The 22,878-nt window shown below is 31.8% G+C and overlaps 1 protein-coding gene across 6 annotated transcripts in view; it reads left to right on the forward strand.

The window, feature by feature from the left end:
• CNTN1 (contactin 1) overlaps positions 1-22,878 on the forward strand; it is a 391,570-nt gene that overhangs the window by 255,228 nt on the left and 113,464 nt on the right. For all 6 annotated transcript variants that reach the window (XM_063620146.1, XM_063620145.1, XM_055250616.2 and 3 more), the window contains 3 exons: positions 2,803-2,930; positions 3,211-3,386; positions 21,478-21,598. In XM_063620146.1, the coding sequence (XP_063476216.1) occupies positions 2,803-2,930; positions 3,211-3,386; positions 21,478-21,598 (425 nt within the window). The remainder of the gene's footprint in view (positions 1-2,802; positions 2,931-3,210; positions 3,387-21,477; positions 21,599-22,878) is intronic.

Here is a 22,878-nt window from a genome sequence, read left to right on the forward strand (position 1 = left end):
TTAAAGTTAATATTGTTTGACCTCAGAGTTGTTAAGATTTTAACAAAATGATACTACAAGAAATGTTAAAGGAAAAGCCCATTTGTTCAATATGCTGCTGAAACATTAATGGTCAGACAATGAGCAATGCAGAGACCATGATCAAAGGGCAGCTACATGTGTAGGTGCTTACTCCTTCCACAGCCTAGAGCAGGGCATTACCCATTGGACAAACCATTAATTCTCCTCTGTGATAATAAAATCTTTTTCTGATTCTGATGAAGACCGATGTCATGGACCTCTTCAACCAAGGATTTCCCAGAACTATGTTTCATGGACTTGTTTTTCCTAAATATCAACATGTGTTCAAAAAAAGAAGAGAAAGATATAGCTCCTGAAATTTTACAATTTTGATTGTGTTATGATATTTTTAAAGCCTTTGAAATCAAATTGCATTTTTCCTTGATGAAAGCGTCTATAAATCTAATTTTTACTTAGTACTTTAACCCATTACTATCTCGGTGTAAATACCATTTAATAGTAGATAAAGTATTCATATGCAAATATATTTGAATTATAAAATAACATGTATGAAAAGCTAAACATAAAAATTTTGGTGTCTATTTTGAAAAAGAATACCCAAGGACTAACTAAATATTGGTCTTTAAGCATAATCTTATTCTCCTGAAAATAATTATAAAAACCATTTCCACATAACTAAGTTATTTCTGTATCTGGTTAGTGCCTAAAGAGTGGTTTATGTGATATATGGGAGAAGCTATGTATCTTGATAAATGGTAATTAAGTTCTCACTTTATGATTTTTTGGCTCAAATGATATATTTTCTGCAGCAGAATTTCTTTGTAATTAGTAGAATTAAGTTAGTTGCTAATTTAAATTCAATGGATTGCTATTAGCTCTAAAGTCACTTTTATTTAAACCACTTATAGGAAGGGATCTTCATTAATCTTTTCTATTCCAGAGGTTATTCTGGAGTAATTTTGGCAACAATAAGTGACCAATTGGTTAAAGACCAGATTGTTCCTAGTTTGTTTGACAGCTGATCTATATCATAGTATCTGGAAATAAGGATAAAATCTTGAGAGTTTAGTCTATATTACTTTAAGAATAAGGAGAATTATTACAAAAAAATCAGGTTTTCTAAATATTTTTATTAAAAAGTATTTTAATTTCAAGGGCAAAGTACCTGAAAGTATAAATGAGATGAATGACACATGGAATTATGTATACCCTTTAAAGATGGTAAAGATCACTTGAAAACATAAGTAAGCTAAAAATATTAGCGTGATTTCAGAAAGAATCATCATTGTGTTTTCCCCTGCTACTTCATTATAATTTTTGTTGTGTTTCTCGAAAAATCATTAAATGAGAGGGATGTGGGAACTTGGCTGAGGACTTAGAGCTTAGTGAGAAAAAGTGTGACCCATTAATATTGGTACTGAATTAATATGTGTCCTCCAAGAAGCTGACGCCAGGAAGATTAGCTATGTAAGAAAGTAATTAATGGCAATGCATGGGAGAGAAAATAGAGAGGAAGCGGGTGGAGGCTTGGAAAAGTATTTTACTGAGATACAGGTCTGATCCCAGATGAAGGACAGAGGGAAGGAAGGAAAAAAGATTGTGTTGAAATGACTTGGACTGCACTGCACTTCTAAGAGAGTATGGTCATGCCGCTGGAGAGTCTTCCAGTCAAAAATGCGTATCAGAGGAGTTGCTGTCTTCCAGGAGCAGGCCTGGCTTAAAATTCCTCCCATGATCAGTCATTGGCTGAGAACAGCCTGTGGAATGTGTGGCTTTGAATAAACACAGTGATGGATTTTTGAGTACAGGGTCTGGGACAGAGAATAAATTACACTCCTCAGAGTTGGAGAAAGACTTCCATGATCTTAAATAATTACTTTTATCATTATATTATTTTGATACTTCATTTCTCCTTCAACAACAAAAAGTACTCTGAAATGAACTTCAAGTCAGGACTGGATTGTTCAAGAAAGGAAAGGAAATCCTGGACTATAATATTAGTGGAAATTTTGTTATTTTCTTATATGAAGATTTTTATCAGTAAGGTAGATAGTTTTGTTTCTTTTATCAGACTTTGCCCTTAAAATGGATATACGTTTGCATGTTTTGTGCAAATGTTCAAAGATAATTTAGTTTTGAAAATGATCTGTTTAAAGAAAGTAAAAAATCCAGTGACAGGCAATTCAATATTTAATCTAAGTGTCAGTTTCCATGTAATAAAACTTAGCGAGTTTTAGTCTCCATCCCCTGGGGAAGAGGCTGACAGGCAGGGAAATATGTGTAGAATGAAAGACTTAGTTTCTGTTCAAAGTAGAATTTCCTAAATGTTAATTTGTTCCAGAAGTTGTTACTAAGGAGGTTTTAAAATATTTTTTAAAGTTTCTAAAAATAAAATATGTTTATATTTCTCTGTGGCCATGGAAATGGCAGTCTGTCCTCACCTCCTAGTCTGAATTGAAGTCCTAAGGTTACATTTCTGGGAGACCTGGGCTCATTTCTTTCAGGCCTATGACTGATTTCAGCCTGTCCCATAGTGGAAGGTCAGTTAGAAGGCTATGGCAATAGTTCAAGAAATAGATGAAAGTGGATTTCCAAAACAAATTGTCAACGATGAAGAAAAATATTATAACTAAAGGCTAGAATTTTCAACTTACAAAAACGTCTGTGGTCGCATGATTTATATAGAATGTAATAATTGAAAAATATTAGTGTTTGTAATCTAAGACATAATGTATTTTACTAAATCAGGTTTGTGAATTGTATATATTTTTATTTCACTAGAATACTCATTTGGGAAGATGGTAGCTTGGAAATCAATAACATTACAAGGAATGATGGAGGTATCTATACATGCTTTGCAGAAAATAACAGAGGGAAAGCTAATAGCACTGGAACCCTTGTTATCACAGGTAAGTTAATGTTTGAGGGTGCTTAATTTCTAATGTATTAAAAAAACATGATTCAGCACTAAACATCAAAACAGTCAATGTATTTGTAAGTTTCTTTTCCAAAAGAATTTCAGGCAAGTTTCTTGCTTGATGATATTGTTCTTGGAATTTGGATGTGAAAACATCTTATTTTGCACAGATAAATAAAAATATATTGGTTTTATTATTTTAATATACCAGATAATATGGTGTCTTATATCTTCTTGAATTGTGCTTTACTTTTTTATTTAAAAATCTATAGATCCCACACGAATTATATTGGCCCCAATTAATGCCGATATCACAGTTGGAGAAAATGCCACAATGCAGTGTGCTGCGTCCTTTGATCCTGCCTTGGATCTCACATTTGTTTGGTCCTTCAATGGCTATGTGATCGATTTTAACAAAGAGAATATTCATTACCAGAGGAATTTTATGGTATGTGTTTTAAGTTTCATCTTAACACCCCAGTGATTCCTATGTGTCTGCATTGAAAGTTCTATTACTATAATCACATTTTATATCATCTTTGTTTTTCATGAGACCAAAAAGCAGGCAAAAAAGCTTTCTGTGGTTCTCCTTATATTAAATGTTGTACTGCTAAATCTTTCTAAAATGGCTAGCCCTGAGGATTTTGGTAGAAATATTAATCAATTAATATTAATTGGGCTTTAGGTATGATCTCCCCCTTAATTTTAATACAATTGATGTGTATTATGTCAGTATATATGTGCCCTTGGTTCTAGTGCCTTCCTTTTTAATTTAAATGAAGAGCATAGAACTTAATCTTTGTTATAATGATGACCTTAAAGCACTTATGTTATGCTTTAAGAGTAAGAAAGAGACAAAATTATATATGTTGGAGAATTCATTTACGTGATTTGAAGAGGGTTAAATGGCTATATTTTAAGAATTGAAAGGTGTTACATTCTACAAGTCCTATAGTTAAACATAGTGATATAGAGAGTCAAGGTGTAGAAAGAAATAAAATAGAGGGAAAAGACTGGGAAATAATGCAGGCAAAACAACTTGTATAAGAACATCGTTGGTGTCTTGGTAGGCTGTCTAGGTTACAGTGTATTTAAAAAGTAAATTAATCACTGGCCCTACCAGCCTCTTCTTTAGAAAAGCAAACATTTGGTAGACTAAGGACATATTTAGAACACAGGCATAATTAAGAAAACTTTTATTTTAGAAGTCAGTTATTAATGTAAAAAAAGAAGCACAAATGAACTCAGTAGGACATTTAAGATTAAGTCCCATAAAATCTGAAGATTGTATGTACACATTATTGTATTATGCTTTCATATTTTCCAGCTATGTTTTTAGCTTTAAGAAAGTTTTAATTTATCTGATCTAGCTACAACTGTACACCTCTAGTAAACATATCAATCCTCTTTCAGTTTCTGAACCAAAATTATACTTTAAAGAATATTATACTTTAAAGAATAACAATTGAGAATTGGCAGAGAACTGTAAATTTTGTATTTTGACATTATATCATGTAATATATTTTCCTTATAGATCTGAAACTATTTTGCACATGCCCAAAATTAGTCAAATTGGCACCAAAATCTCCAATACTTTATTTAAATTGTATTTTATTTCGCAAGAAAAGTAAATACAACTCGAGTTTTATTCATTTTAAGGGAAAAAAGTAAGCTAAACAGGGATCTTACTTTCTCAAAAAGTAGGCTTCTGAATTTGAAAGAATTATCTTTGGTGTTATAAATCGAATAATTTCAAAAGTAAAGTCTAGAAGTTCCACAACCATAGTTTATAAAGTAGTAACTAATAGCTGCAATGAAGTCTATATAAATAAATTTGCAGACAAAAATTGCCCTAAACTGAAACTTCATATTTAGAGCTTATTTATATTCTTTAAAATGCTAGTTACATTGTGCTGGTACATGTAAATAATGACTGCGAAAAGAAAATGAAAAAAGGAATTTAAAGAGAAAGAAAAATTGATCCCATTCCCTTTTTTTAAAAAACAAACAAACAGGAAAACAAAGAAATAACTGGAATACTAATTAGGAAACAAATAATAAATTAGACCATAAAAATGTAAAAGACCTTGTGGCCACTTAGTGCACGCTCTCCCTTTTCAGATGATAGCTGCAGAGATTCACATAGTTACCCTCTCAGCTAGTCCAGAGCAGAGTCCTGACCGCAGGCCCAATCTCGGGACTCACCACCTCAGGTTTCAGTTCATTCCATCAAATAATGGTCTGACAGTGAGAGCAAACCTACTCAACTGGCTAGATAAGCATCTTAATTGAATCATAATATCAAATGCACATGTTTAGCACTTCGTAGATGGACAGATGCATTCAATTATCTCGATTTTTAAAAGGTCCGGATAAGAATCATTTAAAAATAAATAGTTAAACTGAATTCTGTCTTTGTCTTTCAAACCAATACAAGACTAATGAAGCTGTCCCTCTCACCTTCCTTCTCTTTTAAGGCAAACTACAAAGTTAAACTTCACTGGTCAATATGCCATGCAAAATTTAAGTAAAAACGCTATAAATATTTGATCCACCTTTTGGAAGAGAGTCCTAACAGCTATTAATTGCTTCTAGGATTGTTAATAGATCATTCTCAGAGTAAGTGGCTCCTCCTATCAAAAGCATAGTGAATATATATATGTTTCTTAAATAATGATTTGGTATTTTATGTAGTTCTCCCAATATTTCAACAATTGAATAGCATTTGTTCATTAAGAATATGTACTAAGCACATGCCATAAGCAGACACAGTTGTAGGCACTAGGTTAAATAAAACACTGAAATAGACACGGACACCAGCCCAAAATAAACCAATGATACCCCAAGAGTTTAAGATTCAGATGTAAATGTTTTTTGGTAGCTATTACAGTTAACCAAACCAACATAATTAACATGTTTTAACAATTTTCATTGCTAAAATTTAATACAGGAAGTTCTGACTAATAATAAATAAATAATAATGACTAATAATAAAAAGGAATAGGGAAATCAAATTTTAAACTTTTTATTTCAAGAACCTAAGTTTTTATTTTCCAATTTAGTTTCAATAATAAATTGAATTCAATAATTAAGTATACACTGATTTTAGCTTGCTATTCTTGATTGTTCCCACTAAGGGGCAACCTTGTATAAGAATTCAAATTTCACAGCCTGGTGTAATTTGGGACTTCTTTTCCTTCATGAAATTAAACAAATGCATTTGCTGATACTTATGAATAAATTGTGAGATTATAGGTGCTTTTTAAATGTCTTCTTTATATTTTTTCTAATTAAAGTTATGTAACTACTAGGAAAAATGTAACTATACATTTTTAAAGATGTATATTTCTTTTAAGAGTTTAATGGGAACACCAAAAAAGCAAAAATAACACTGTCTTTGTATTTAGTAATCCTACTTTATGTAAAACTCTTTGGGATTAATTTATTTTTTAATGTAACTTTCAATTTTAAGGCAGTAATTGCACACCTAGTACTGATTATAGAAAGACACTAAGGAGTTAAACATCTAAAATTTTCCTGAGCATTATATTAATATGTAATAATTGTCAGATGTTCCACTGGAACTTGAACTCATGCATGGGGGATGTTAAAAATACAGCTCGAAGCAGAAATTTAATAAATCTGAGGCTTTGATACAATAAGATATTAAAGCAGTTTATCTGCCATTCTTTTATTTTGTTGATGTTATATGGCAAATGATCATAAATATTTCAAGTCCAATTATAAAGTGGCTCCTGTTTTGGCTTTCTAATTCAATAGCTACTTAATCCGTTAGAGTAAATACAAAAGGCAGAGCCATTTTATTTATTCATTTAATGTATAACCTTTCTTGTTCCAGAAAAGACTTAAGACAATCTATCGAAAATATGAATTTTAAATATCTCATTTTATTCCTCTTTCAAGGTGGCACCTAACCTGTAGAATTTTTCAGTAGCCCTCAATTTTTGACATTCACCTTGGGTCATTTTCTTTCAACTGTTTAACAACATTCCCTGCTTAGAGCCATTATCTTAGCTAATTACATGAGTTTCTTAAAGTTTCCACTTCTGGAGATTGTCACTATTTCATTTGTATGTGTGTATGTGTGTATATATATATATATATATATATATATATATATATATATATATATACATACACATGTATTACTATTACAAATACATGTTAAAGTTATAATACTGCTGGACATTATTGCCTGCCTTTTATGAATTCATAAATATCACTTGAATTGTTCAGAGATTGTGTCATAAACCAACCTGGGCTTTAGGCTTCATTTTCTCACCTCTTATGTGGTGACCCTGATCCAGGGATTAAAATTCTCTAAGCCTCAGAATTTCCCTCTGTAAAACATGATTAATCATTCACTTACTTCATTCAGGTTATTTCACTGGATTTGAAACACTAGTTACTTCATGCAAGAGTGCATATAGAGACTTGGCACAGCATCTGAGAGTATTGGGGACACAAAGTATATAAGTGGTTATTAATACTTTTCATAATAGAGCAATCATCCCCCATTGGAAACTCCAGAAGCTTTTGCTAGTCTTTCTTTTTTTTTTTTTTTTTTTTGAGCCACAGATCTCATTTTTCACAATTTAACACTTGCACTGCTTGCTGTGCTGGATACTTAGACTGAGACCAAAAAAATAAAAAAAATAAAAATCTGGGTATTTCATTGCTGAGGGCGGTGAAGAAGTAATAATAGCCAACATTGATTGTGGGCTTGCTGTTTAGACAGAATTGGGTTAAATGTTTTTCACATGTTTCTCAGTTGATCTTCACAGAAATCCTCTGTGGAGTGCATATTATTGTCATTTTCTCAGTTTTCAAAGTGAGGAAAGTGAGTATTAGAAAAGTTGAGTAACTGGTCCCACGTAATCATGCAAGTCGCTAGTGGCTAACAGAAGATTTGAAAACAGGTGTCCTGACTGCCAACCCTGTAATCTCCACCACTTTGATTCTTCATCTTGTGGTTAATGTTCATGTCTGTGTCTATTTAAATAATTCTCCCCTAAGTATTTGACGCTCTACAAGACAGTACTGTTCAACTCACATTTTATTCTCTAATCTGGTATAATGAACCTTGTATGCTCACTCAGATTGCCCAAATTACTTCATTCTCCCTACACTGTTAGCCATCTTTGCAATACACTGTAAGTCAAGTCTACACAGTTTCAAGCGTTCTAACTATGAAGTTCCTGGCAATTCCTAATGATCCCCTGTAGATAGGTACTCTAGGTGTGTGTTTGCAGGTATGTGGGTGTGCATTTTTTCTGAGTGCATAGGCAATACCATTCAAGAGAGAAGAACACAGATTTCTTACCCAAAGATTATTTTCCTTTTTTAAAGAAAAATTTTATTAAACACATCAAAAAAGGTCTTTAGATTTTAGAAATATGTATTTAAAACTAGATCATGCTGTGATCTTGCATAGAAATTTCGTTTCTGCAAGACAAGCAAAAAGGAGAGGAAAAATGATAAAACAGAAGTAAATTTGTTATTTTTTAAATATTTCATTGTCTCTATTCACTATTTTTGTTGTTGTTGCTGTTTTTGTGGGTTTTTTTCTTTTTCTTTTTTTTTTTTTTTTTTTTTTTTTTTTTTTGAGACGTAGGTTAGCTCTTGTTGCCCAGGCTGGAGTGCAATGATGCAATCTCGGCTCACTGCAACCTCTGCCTCCCAGGTTCAAGTAATTCTCTGGCCTCAGCCTCCCAAGTAGCTGGGATTGCAGATGGCTGCCACCACACCTGACCATTTTTTTGTATTTTTAGTAGAGATGGGGTTTCACTATCTTGGCCAGGCTGGTCTCAAACTCCTGACCTCAGGTGATCCACCCGCCTCGGCCTCCCAAAGCACTGGGGTTATAGGCATTAGCCACTGCACCCGGCCTCTATTCACTGTTGAACAAGAAGGTTAAGATTATCCAGAATTATGTGGGAGAAACCAAGGATGGCTGGGCAATAATCCTTGGTGAGAATCAGATTGGAGCCGAAAAAAATCAGAGCAGGAGACCAGGCAGCCACAGGGAGATCGTGGAAGCCCTGAAGGATTCTAACTTTCGTCCCATGTGGAGACATTTTTGGTTATCACAATTATAGAGGTGTTGGGGGGCGGGTGTGTTTTGGGCATCTGTTTAGCTATTAAATATCCTACAATGCACAAAACAGATTCCAAAAACATAGTATTATCTGTCCCAAATTATCAATAGAACCAAGCTTGAGAAATGTCCTCAAGAAAGATATTAAAGAAGAGACTTAGCAATACTGGGACTAGCTACTGCAAGGTTTTAAGCATGATATATTGGAAACAGAGATGTTATATTGTTTTGAGCATCTGAGAGTATTGGGGACATGAATAAAAAGAAACTAGATTTTTTAAAATGCATATCCAAAATAGTTTAAGTAGTAGAGGTTAGGTTTTATGTGCTTCTTGAATTTAAGACTCTTAAATTTTGATGAGCAGTGGAAAAGAGGGAGAAATAAATAAAAATTATACCGGCTCCTGGCATAGTCTTGTGACACACAAAACATCATACAAAAGCATTCGGCCCGTGTCAAATTGCTCTATTTTTCTTATCAGTAATTAGTTGGAAAAGAGTTACATAATTAGATAATTCTATCACACTTCATTCTGTATGAATAAATAACTTTTCTGATCCCATTTTTACTACCGTAAACCTTTACTGATACCTAACTGCTATGTTTTATTTGCTATTTACCAGTGTTAAATGAAGGAAGATATCTATGTTCCTGGGTGTGTTTTTAGTTGGGCTAGCTTCTTTTAAGATCATCACACTTCCCATGTATAGACCATGTTAGCTGATGTCACTCTCTAGCCTAGCTTCTCATAGTCCTTACTAAGCATTTGTTGATAAGGATGACAGGTGAATGGAATTAAGCATATATATAAATATATATTATTTATTAATTATTTATAAAATATATTATATATATTATATAATATATAATATAATATATAATATATTATATATTATATATAAAATACATATTATATATTATATATATTATATAATATATAATATATTATATTATATATTATATAAATAAAATATATAATATATAAAATATATAATATATAAATACAATATATAAAAATATAATATGGATTATATTATATAATAATATATATTATTATATAAGTATATATTATATAAGTATATATTATATATAAGTATATATAAGTATATATTATAATATAATTATTATATAATATAATATTATATATAATATATAATAATATAATATATAATATTATATTATATTATATATAATATAATTATTATATAGTAATTATATTATATTATATATTATATTATATTATATAATATATATTATCCACATAATTCTGGATAATCTTAACCTTCTTGTTCAACAGTGAATAAAGGCCGGGTGTGGTGGCTAATGCCTGTAACCCCAGTGCTTTGGGAGGCCAAGGCGGGTGGATCTACCTGAGGTCAGGAGTTTGAGACCAGCCTGACCAAGAAATAGATAAAAATATATCTTATATAAGATTATATAAGATATAAAAATATATCTTATATATTGTATAAGATTATATAAGATATAAAATATATCTTATATATTGTATAAGATTAAGATATAAAAATATATCTTATATATTGTATAAGATTATATAAGATATAAAAAGATATAAAAATATATCTTATATATTGTATAAGATTACATAAGATATATAACTATATCTTATATATTATATAAGATTACATAAGATATATAACTATATCTTATATATTGTATAAGATTACATAAGATATATATCTTATGTAATCTTATACAATATATAAGATATATAACTATATAGTTATATATCTTATACGATATATAAGACATATAACTATATCTTATATATCTTATAAGATATATAAGACATATAACTATATCTTATATATCTTATATATAAGATATATAACTGTATCTTATATATCTTATATATAAGACAGATAACTGTATCTTATATATCTTATATATAAGACAGATAACTGTATCTTATATATCTTATATATAAGACAGATAACTGTATCTTATATATCTTATATATAAGACATATAACTGTATCTTATATATCTTATATATAAGACATATAACTGTATCTTATATATCTTATATATAAGACATATAACTGTATCTTATATATCTTATATATAAGACATATAACTGTATCATATATCTTATATATAAGACAGATAACTGTATCTTATATATCTTATATATAAGACATATAACTGTATCTTATATATCTTATATATAAGACATATAACTGTATCTTATATATCTTATATATAAGACATATAACTGTATCTTATATATCTTATATATAAGACATATAACTGTATCTTATATATCTTATATATAAGACATATAACTGTATCATATATCTTATATATAAGACATATAACTGTATCTTATATATCTTATATATAAGACATATAACTGTATCTTATATATCTTATATATAAGACATATAACTGTATCTTATATATCTTATATATAAGACATATAACTGTATCTTATATATCTTATATATAAGACATATAACTGTATCTTATATATCTTATATATAAGACATATAACTGTATCTTATATATCTTATATATAAGACATATAACTGTATCATATATCTTATATATAAGACATATAACTGTATCTTATATATCTTATATATAAGACATATAACTGTATCTTATATATCTTATATATAAGACATATAACTGTATCTTTTATATTTATATATAAGATATATAACTGTATCTTATATATCTTATATAATATTTATATATAGTTATATATCTTATAAATATCTGTAAGATAATATGATATATAACTATATCTTATATTATCTTATGTATAGGATATATCATATATCTTATATATTATATATTATATAAGATATATAAATATATTTTATAAGATAAATATATATATATAAAAATATATATAGGCTCTGAGGGATCTGCCAAAATTCATCAAAATCTAAGGACACACCTTTTACATAGAACTCCACACATATTTAAGCATCTCCACATTACTTATTCTGGCTTTTTATGCTTGTAAAACACAGAAAATAAAAACGGGTAAATAAACCTGTAAAATGTTGGTGTCTTAAACATTTTTTGAGTTTACATGGTGGACTTCGATGTTTTATTTACCGCATTCTAGAAATATGCTACTTTGTTATTAGTGGTTGCAGTTCTAAAAAAACTATCTAATTTTTTCAGTTTTTGCTTAAGAACAGAACATGATCTAAGGATTTGGACATTTGTTCTGGTTTTGCACCTGATGAGTTATATGACATTGGGCAAAACAGTCACTCTAAGCCTCAGGCTTCTCCTCTGTCATATGAGGAATTTGGACTACATCAAAAGTTTCCAAAATCAACAGTAAAAAAGGTTTTTAGCAGCAAATGCTTTTTGCAAAGACGATTTAAATCAGAACCTCAGTTCTGAACAAAAGATGAAAATGAGATTGCCCTGACTGAAGATGAAATTTTGTGTGCATGTGTGTTTTTGTGTATTTGTGTGTCTGTGGAGGATACTGCATAGCCAAGACCCTTATCCACAGGGTCTCTCACTTCTTCTTATCCCCAAAATGCCCATTCTGATGACTTTTTTCTACAAAGTGGTCCAAGAAGATTTTTAAAACTCTAAAGCTAATGGGAACCAATTTGAAAACCATATAAATTAAATGATATATGAGTTTTATTTCAACTCTAAAACATAGGTTCCAAATCAAAGGCATTGATGTTTTTGTCCATCATTCAAAATGCTTAAGAGAAACCTCAAAGAAAATAGTCTTTTGAGTTTTCATTTAAAATGGCCAGCTGATCAAAATTGGACTCTTCAGCTGTCACTCTCATTGTTTATTACATACAAAAATAGCCAAATTTAGAGATTTTCAACACTTCTACTCTTAATATATATGCAAACTCACTCTTCGTAATTATCTTAGTAATCTTAGAAATTATCCTGGACAACTTGCCTTATTTATTTTTTTGTATGTCCAATGATATCACTTCACTTTAATAAGTTGTTTTGTCATTTTATGTTTTTGACTCAGTCTTAATATTGATGCATTACTTAAAATAACCCTAACAAAAACTAGATAACATTAGAGAATTACTGTTAATTATGTTATGTGTGAAAATGGTTTTGCATACAAAAATTAGCCTAGGGTGGTGGTGCACACCTGTAATCCCAGCTACTCGAGAGGCTGAGGCATGAGAATCATTTGAACCCAGGAGGTGGAGGTTGCAGTGAGCCGAGATTGTGCCACTGCACTCCAGCCTGGGTGAAAGAGTGAGACTCTGTTTCAAAGTTTAAAAAAAAAAAAAGAAGAAGAAAAGGAAAATGGTTTTGTGATTATATAAGAGAATGACCTCAATTTTTTGAGATTCAAGCTAATGTCTTTAGAAATTGCTGATGAGTCGATGATTTGAGTAGTACCGCTATCATAATATCTGGAATTTATTTTTCAAGGGTTCAGCCCTAGACAGAAAGACAGATAGTGGACAGAGAGAAGTAAATATAGAGCTAGTTAGCTAGACAATTAGATAAGGCAAATATGGCAAAAAGTTTACAATTGTTCAATCTAGTTGGCTGGTTTACAGATGGTGATAGTACTATTCTTTCTACTTATGCTTGAAAATTTAAATAGCAAAAAAAAAATAAGTAAAATAATATCATATCATATATGAAGAAGCACCACATCTACTTACCAAACACTGAACCTAAATCCAGTTATCTGATCTATTAAGCACTATCTCAGAAACAGCTTGACCTGGTGAAATTAGGGCTGTATATTACCCATGGAGCCTTCCACAAACAGCTTAATGTAAAATCTCAAGGTCCTTATTTCTAAAATGAGAATATTAATAGTAAATCGTTGGGTAGTGTTACTTCTGGAACTCAGAAGTGAAAAGGAGATAGTCCTAGTTTCATTATTAGGGCTATGAAATTATAATTATAGAAATTGAATAAGAAAATGTATGTAAAGTAGCTAGCACATTGCTAGACATTTAAAAAACATTGAATAAATTAGATTTGGTAATAGTAGGAGTTCAGTAGTAGTATCAGTAGTGGCAGTAACAATAGAAGTTATAGTAGCCATTTTAATAGTAATAGTAGCAGGTTTAGTAGTATTAATAGCGACACTAGTAATACTAGTGGCTATAGTTACAGTAGTTTTGTGTCTTCCTCTGTAAAATACAGCTAAAAATAGTACGTATCTCATAGGATTGTTATTAAGAGTAAGTCAGTTTGCAGGTATATTTATAACAACCTTTGACACCTAGTTAACCCTAACTTAATATCTGCTGTTAGCAGAGCTGGTGGTGGTAATGTTTGCAGTTGGATATGACATATTTGCTATATTATTTTTGCTTTCTCTAACAAGCCAAAAGTAAAGAAGAAAAGTTTTATTGTTTCATGGATATAGCATATATCAGACATATTTAATAATTTTTATGTTTGTAAAACATATTCTTTAAAGGATGCACTTCTTTCCAAACGTCTGTATCTCTCCCTTTACTCTGAACTTAAATGGAACAAATTATTTAAGTGACAATTATGAGCTCTAAGTTTTATCTAGACCTTTTCTGTACCATATAGAATCTTTGTTCACTAAGATTAATTCAGTTTGTTAATATAACATAATCATTGAGACTCATTTACATTGCAGAAATGATTTTGCGTAGTTTATGGGGGAAGGTGAAGGAAGGGCTGGGTATTTATATGTTGGAAGTCTTTTGATTTAAACTTGGGAAACTTCCAAGTGGGCAACCACATATACACTTTGGAACATCCCTGAGCTTTGCTATCACAATTTCCAGTATATGATTCAACTCTCCTCATATGAAGGGAAGAATTTTGTAATTGAGCCAAGCTGTGGCTTTTAGTAAAAATATAGTGAGCATTCGTATCTAATTTGTGGCTAGAATGTGCTGAGGCCCATGATCTTTACTTGCTTTGTAAGCATTCTGCCAACCACTGAGAACCTCAACTTCTCTTGAGGTATGGAAAGTGCTAGTAGTATTTATAAAACTTTAGGAGTGCTTTCGTACATACACAACTATATTGGGAATGATACTTTATATATTTTTTCTTTCCTTCTGAGAAGTTTTATTGCTACATATTCACCAAATGTAGAACCAGTGAGAATAAACATTACAGTTGCTTCTTACTGCTTTATGCAAGTGGGCTTATCAATAAAAGAGTTAATTTTCAAACGAGTTTAACATTAAACTTTTAGAGTAGTTTAATTAAAAGTCGTAAAAGAATTTATTGTGAAAATTAATAAATATGAATTTAACATAATGTATTTTAGGATATAAAATCGTTTGTGCTTTTTATTACATGTGACAGTATAAGAAGAATGACCACATTATTCCTATCAGAATAAAATAAGTGAATGTATAAACAGCACCATGTTTCAAAGAAAGTTTAGGGAAAAAAGATAACAATTTCATTAAGAAAGAAGATTAGATACATCACATAAATATTTTTAAAACGGCAATTATGATACCACAATATGTTTATTTTTATATTACTTTCTGCCCTCAATTTTTTGATGTAAAGTTGAATGAAGAAACATTTTAAATTGCTAAGGTGATTTTTTTGAAAATTCAAATCTCATGACATGGCTCATTGAAATAGTGGGAGTTTAGTAACAGTATTATCTTTCAATTAGACACCAAAGCAACCAAAGTACCGAGTTCATTTAATGAATAAATACAAAAAAAGTGCTTTTTACTTATATGCAGACATTATTCTTTCCAAATACAACTATTATTTTGTGTCATAATAGTTTGAAAGATTTTACTTAATACATTTATATTATTGAATATTTAATATTAAGTGCATTTCTATTAAGGATGTCAAGATACATCAAAACAGTCTATTTAACAAATACATCATGTTTATTTTACCATAATTATTTTATACTTTTTCCTCATTAAAAAAATTACTTAGACATATATGTCATTAACTTTTATGATAGATCAAGAAAAACTCATATTTACCTTCTCTATATACGAATCTCATTCTCTGCTTACCTAAAAAAAAATTTAAATATAACCATAAGTAATAAAATAACATCTTTTACCTCCTTTGTTAGATGAATTCTATTTAGGATAAGAAGTTAGGCCAGCTGCATTTCTCTGATGGCCAGTGACCCAGCACCATTTATTAAATGGGGAATCCTTTTCCCATTGCTTGTTTTTGTCAGGTTTGTCAAAGATCAGATAGTTGTAGATATGCGGCATTATTTCTGAGGTCTCTGTTCTGATCCATTGATCTATGTCTCTGTTGTGGTACCAGTACCATGCTGTTTTGGTTACTGTAGCCTTGTAGTACAGTTTGAAGTCAGTTGTGGGGTGGGGGAGGGGGGAGGGACAGATATACCTAATGCTAAATGACGAGTTAATGGGTGCAGCACACCAACATGGCACATGGATACATATGTAACAAACCTGCACATTGTGCACATGTACTCTAAAACTTAAAGTATAATAATAATAATAATAAAAGGCCAGCTGCAAAGTTGGGCACAGTCCCCAAAACCACTCTCACTTCTGACACCAACTGCAAGTTCAAGGGGTTGCAAAAACCATCCTCAGTTTCCATGCTTTGCTAGAAGGGACTCACAGAATTCTCTTAAAGCTGTTATACACATGGGTACAGCTTCTTACAGGAGAAGGATACAAATTAAAATTAGCCAAAGGAAAAGGCATACAGGGCACAGTCAGGAAGTAAAAAACACAGAGCTTCTATTGTCTTCTTCCCATGCGGTTAAAATGCATTACTCTGACTGCTCTGATATGTGACAGTATCCTTGAAGTACTGCCAACCAGCAAAGCTTACTGAGCCTTTCTGTCCAGAGTTTTTGGGGGGACTTCATCAACTAGACACGATTCATGGACTCATTGCTCACATGGTTAATCTCAGTCTCTAGGTTGACTGATACCACATGAATCAAAGCCCCTACTCTAAGTCAAAATGTCCTATTTGTGGCATGACCAGGCCCTTCTCTAAGACTCTACAGTTGTAGTTAACTCTTACCCTAAATCACATGGTTGGATTTTCCAGTATGACCCAACTCCTACTCTATGACCGGCCCCAGCTTGAAGACTATAGAGGTGCGGCTAACCCCTACTCTAAATCATATGATTGGACTATCCTGTATGACCCAAGACTTCCCAAGCAAAGAAAGACATTATAGAGATTACCTTCTAGAAGCTGAGGGCAATGGCAAGACCTCTCTTTGGGCAAGGCTAAATTCTTTACTACACATAGGGGTGGGAAAAGTTACAAGTTCAGTTTTCTTGTATGTTAGTGATATTGTTTTCTCTATAAATTTTCACGCCTTCCCAATAACCTATTTTCTTATGAAAATAGTGTATAGATATTTGAAATATATCATTCCTGGTAGTTTATCTCATAGATATGGATAGCAATAGTTTTTCTCAAGTCAGTTATTTTATCTCATAACATTATCATTATCTTACCTGAAAAAACCATTTGAAATTACTAAAAGAATGTCTATTTAATAAAAACACTTTAGATTATTTTAATGTATCTATTCAATATTTGTTGAATTCTCTTGTATGTCAGATATTACATTAAGTACTTTGTGTGTAATAATAAGTAAGACCTGGTTCTTTCCCTAAGGAATTACAGTCTAGTGGAAGAAATCAACAGTGACACGATTACAGTAGAAAGGAATAGTTACAATGAAAATGTACAAAGGGCAATAACTAATCTAGCCTTATAATTTCGGATATGGGAGGGGTATCCAAAATGTGGGTTGAACATTTATAGCCAAGTAATGGAAGTAGGAGGTGGGGCAATCCAGGCAATGCAAGTGATATATGCAAAGGTTTGATGTGAGAACACATAGCAAAGTATATCCTATTCACTGTGGCTGGGGCACAGGAGTTAGGTGCAGGGGTAATCTGTGGAGGTTGAAGGTGTGTGTACTTCAGTCTCACACAAGAAAAGCCTCATTATGTGTTTAGTAAATGCTGTCACTGTCATGGGTTACATGTACTTGCTAACATAATTCTGAATGTAGCTAAAATGAAGTGAATACGTATTATCTTAAGAGCAGATACCAAAATTCTTGACAATTTGACAAGTTTATTCAAACAAGGTATATTTAGTTTGATTATTTGCTTGGCACTGTGCTGGACTTGAGAAGACAGTGTATACAGCTGTATACATATATAACACAAGGATACAACATGTCTGCTAAATAAAACAGACGTATTTCCTCACATCAAACTTATAGTCGGCCAGGGAGACCAACTTCAACCACATAATCACACAAGTGTTTAACTGCATTTAAGATATGTAATATGACATAAGTTTCATGGTAGTATAATAAAATATAGAAAGGGGACCTGCCTAGTCCACAGAAAATGTAAAGGCTTGCTGGAGAAAATGATTTGAACTGGTACTGGGTAGAGGTGAAGGTGATAGGGGAGGGGGTATTGAGGTTATGAGGGGTATGAATCACAATTCCAGAAGACGAGACAATGTGATGAACCAGAGATTGAAGAGAACAAGATGCATTTGCAGTCCTAAAAAGAGACTGTCCTTCCTGGAGAGCAGAGTGTGAGTGAGATGGCACACTAGGTGAGCTGGAGCATCAGACAGAGCCTGGAGAATGGAATCAAGTTGACTACAATAATGCTATGGCTTTTGTCCCAGGAAAGGGAAATTTTAAAGGTTTCAGTTTATCTGATTTTATGGAGACAAATGAGTTGGGCCTAGCTGCATTTTTAAAAGATTATTCTAGGTAACCAGTAGAGAAAAGAATAGAGTGGAACAGTGGTGGAAGTAGTGATCAAATAAGATGTAGGGGTTCAGGTGAGAGATGTGGGTAGTTTGGACAAGAGGCAGTAGTGATGGAAAGAATGGATAAATTCAAGAATTCATGACGAGTTTATAAGAAAATTGAAGAAAGGGAGGGGTTAAGAATGTCCTAGAAGTTCCTGGAAAGTCAGATGACTAGAAAAAAATGGGTATTTGGGGAAGGAAATCCAAATGCTATCAAGAAGTCAAATAAGATGAGCTGAAGCAGTGGGACTCAGATGAGAATTGAAGAGTAAGAAATGAAGAAATGGAAAAACTAAAAACAGAATAGATATTGTCAGAATCCAAGTAAAAATCAAACAGCTTAATATGACAAAACAAGAATTATTTATTTCCAAGAGAAAGAAGAGAAAAGAAGAGAGAAGTAAGAGAGTGGTAGTAGGAGTGGCTGCCAACAAGACGGCAGAGCACTGGGAGAGGTGAAGGTTACTGGGAAATTCTCAGTAAATTTATGGCCAACAGGACTTTTAAAAACAGAATTATGCAGTAGATGATACTTTTCAAAGTTGATTTGCTCTACCTTTTTTTAATATAACCAGTTCCAGCTCCTTCAATTGTTCAGTAAACTCACTTTACTAGGTAATACTTCATGCTATTTGGTTTTATGATAAAATAGAGAAAGTGCTGAATTTCTAGTCTGGAGCTCCTTGATAGGACATACATACATACATACATACATACATACATACATACAGAAATGACAGATCAGGAGGACAGAAGGAAAAAAATTCACCTATTCCAGGAATTCGTAGAAATCTTGGGAACTGTTTTGATTTTTGGCCAATCTGTACCTCAAGGGACCGGAATATCTCAACCGACATTAAATTAAGACTGGCTAATATCAAGGAATAAGGTGTGTGGCCACTGATCAGTTCTTTATGTGGAGATATTAGTATTCTGTTTCAACTAACTATACCAATATGCTCGCCCAGCTATTATTCTTAACCTCATTAATCCAGCAAGGGTTGCAAACCCAAATGTTTTCCAAGAACTGGAGGGAACATAATATATGAAGAGGCTATTGGTAGAACCTATGGGGAAGCAAAACATTCACTCCATGCACAGTCATGATACATCATAGGTATTTAGATAATTATGACTGAAATAGTAAATCAATATTTTTGGTTCACAGGAAAACCAAATGTCCATTTAAAAATTGAGTTTTCCAAACACCGCATGTTCTCACTCATAGGTGGGAATTGAACAATGAGAACACATGGACACAGGAAGGGGAACATCACACTCCGGGGACTGTTGTGGAGTGGGGGGACGGGGGAGGGACAGCATTAGGAGATATACCTAATGCTAAATGACCAGTTAATGGGTGCAGCAAACCAACATGGCACATGGATACATATGTAACAAACCTGCACATTGTGCACATGTACCTTAAAACCTAAAGTATAATAATAAAAAATAAATAAATAAATAAATAAAATAAATAAAAATTGAGTTTTCCAAGTTCTCATTCTAAGAAAATATCTTGGAGATAATTAACATGAACTTTGACATGCTCCCGCTACCATACAAGCTGAATGACCTTACTTACCTTAGTTAAATTACTTGGATTCCCTAAGTCTCACTTTTATTGTTAATCAAATGGACACAATAAGAGCTATCTCATAGGGCAGTTGTCAAAAAAGAATTGAATAAAAGTGTGTGTATGTATGTGTGTGCCTCTGTGTGTGTGTGTGTATATATGTATGTGTATATGTGTGTGTATATGTGTATATATATACATATATATGTGTGTATATATACACATATGTGTGTTATACGTATATATATACGTATATATATACGTATATATATGTATATACACACAAACACACACACACACACAAATATATATATATATATATATATATATATATATATATATATATATATGCTTGCACAGACCAGGACCCGGTATGGAGTAGGCATTCAATAACTATTAGCTATTTTTGGAAATTACATTGAAATGGTGCCTCATCATCACAAGCAAAATTTCCTCAAGACTCTCAAAAATATGTGTTGAACACTCCTGGAGGCAATAGAATAGAGCATTGAACAAAGCAAAAATTCTTGCCTCTTGCCCTCACAGAATTTATAATTTGACAACAGAGTACATGTTAGTGGAATTGTACATTTTCTCAATTTCTGCAAACTTTTAGTATCTTTGTAAAATGAACTATAGCACATATTAAAACTAGTCAATTAGATCATCTTTGTGAAATCAAATCAATCATTCTTCCAACCCATATAACATTTGTTTGTACTCACTGATACTTAAAACTAAGTTTACTAGACCTTAATATTTCTCTTTAAGATACATCAGTTAAACAGTTTCATCCCTTGAGTTTCTCTTGATATAACCCTCTGATTGTGGAAATAATAGAATGTTAAAGATATGAAAGCTAAAAAAAAATACCTTATCAATAAATTATTCACTTTATTTTTCAGTTGAGAAACTGAAGCCTAGAGCAAGGACATACAGTTAGCATGTCTAAAACACATCCTTTAAGTGGTGTTCATTTTGTTAGGGGAAAAAAACTACCTCTTGTATCTTAAATGCCACATAATTGGTGAAAAGTGTACTGATTTGAATAATTGCTGTTTTTGCTAACAGCTGGATTCCAATGGGGAACTGCTCATCCGAAACGCGCAGCTGAAACATGCTGGAAGATACACATGCACTGCACAGACAATTGTGGACAATTCTTCAGCTTCAGCTGACCTTGTAGTGAGAGGTAAGAGTTTCAACATTTTAAAATTACAAAACCAAAGGTATTTGACTTGCATAAACATGTATAATCTTCTGGTAACCCTGGTGCAAATTCTTATATATTTAGAGTCTCAATCCCATGGTTAAGAATGGATCTTAAGCTTCTTCCCATGCCTAAGAATGATCTGTGCCAGACAAGTAGTAAACAACACTGATTGTTTGTTTTATTAACTGCGTATCTTCTAGAAAGTTACACCACATACCTCCTACTAAATGTTTGTGCTTTGTAGACTTACCAAAAGTTCTTGTTTCCTGCTAATACTTCTTAGTGTGTTGAGTATAGTGCTGTTTCCTTTTTTATTTCTATGGAAAAAATATATACTGATGCTGTTTACTATAACCTCAAATGTTATATATTTATCACTTTTGTCTTAGAGTGTAAAGTTAATTTATACATGTATCATGTTTTTATTTGTTGCTGGTTTTTTCAAATTAGTGTTTTTGTTCTTATGAATAATATAATTGAGATTGTGATGGAATACACATTTATTAAACATGCAGTCCCTTTGCTACTGGCCGCTGCCATAGCAGTGAGGCTGGCTGGGAACACAGCACACTTTGTTTAAAATAAAGAGTTGGCTCTTCACTGACTGCCCTTTAGTTTAGCACCCAAGAAGTACCATGTGTTGACCCCAGTTTGTTTACCTTTAATATCTCACTTCATATAACCAACTCTAACCATCTAACTAATCCACAAAAAACACCCTTTAACTTCCATATCAGTTGCTTTATTCACAGTATTCCTTCCATGTCTTTTTCTCATAATTTGTTGACCAAATCTTGTTCATCCTTCAAGCCTTAGCTAAAGTATATACTAAGTTCATGAATCCTTCTCTTGATGTCCCCAATATGAGCTCCTATCTTCTGAATTTTCATAACTTATATTGCTTTCTATGTTTTATAGCAATTGGTACACAGTTATCTACTCTCCTAAGTTGTAAAATTCATATTTTTTTAGTGAATGGCAGAGTTCCTTTGCATTGTTTCATAGCTCTCTCTGTCTCAGTGTCAGTTAAAATTGTTATTTTTTCACATTTCACATACTGAAAATATTTATTGAACATTAATTGTTCATTTTGCATTTACTTTTCACACTATCAGATAAATTGGCAATAAAATGATATTAGTGGCTTGTTTATTTTAATTCTCCTTCCACATCCGGGTCAATATAATTTCACTCAATCTCATGCAGCTCCTGCATTTCCCTCTAGAGCAATGTTAATAAGGGGTCCCTAAGCAACACTG

Source organism: Symphalangus syndactylus, chromosome 17 (assembly GCF_028878055.3).
Source record: "Symphalangus syndactylus isolate Jambi chromosome 17, NHGRI_mSymSyn1-v2.1_pri, whole genome shotgun sequence".
In the NCBI taxonomy this organism is placed as follows: Eukaryota; Metazoa; Chordata; class Mammalia; order Primates; family Hylobatidae; genus Symphalangus; species Symphalangus syndactylus.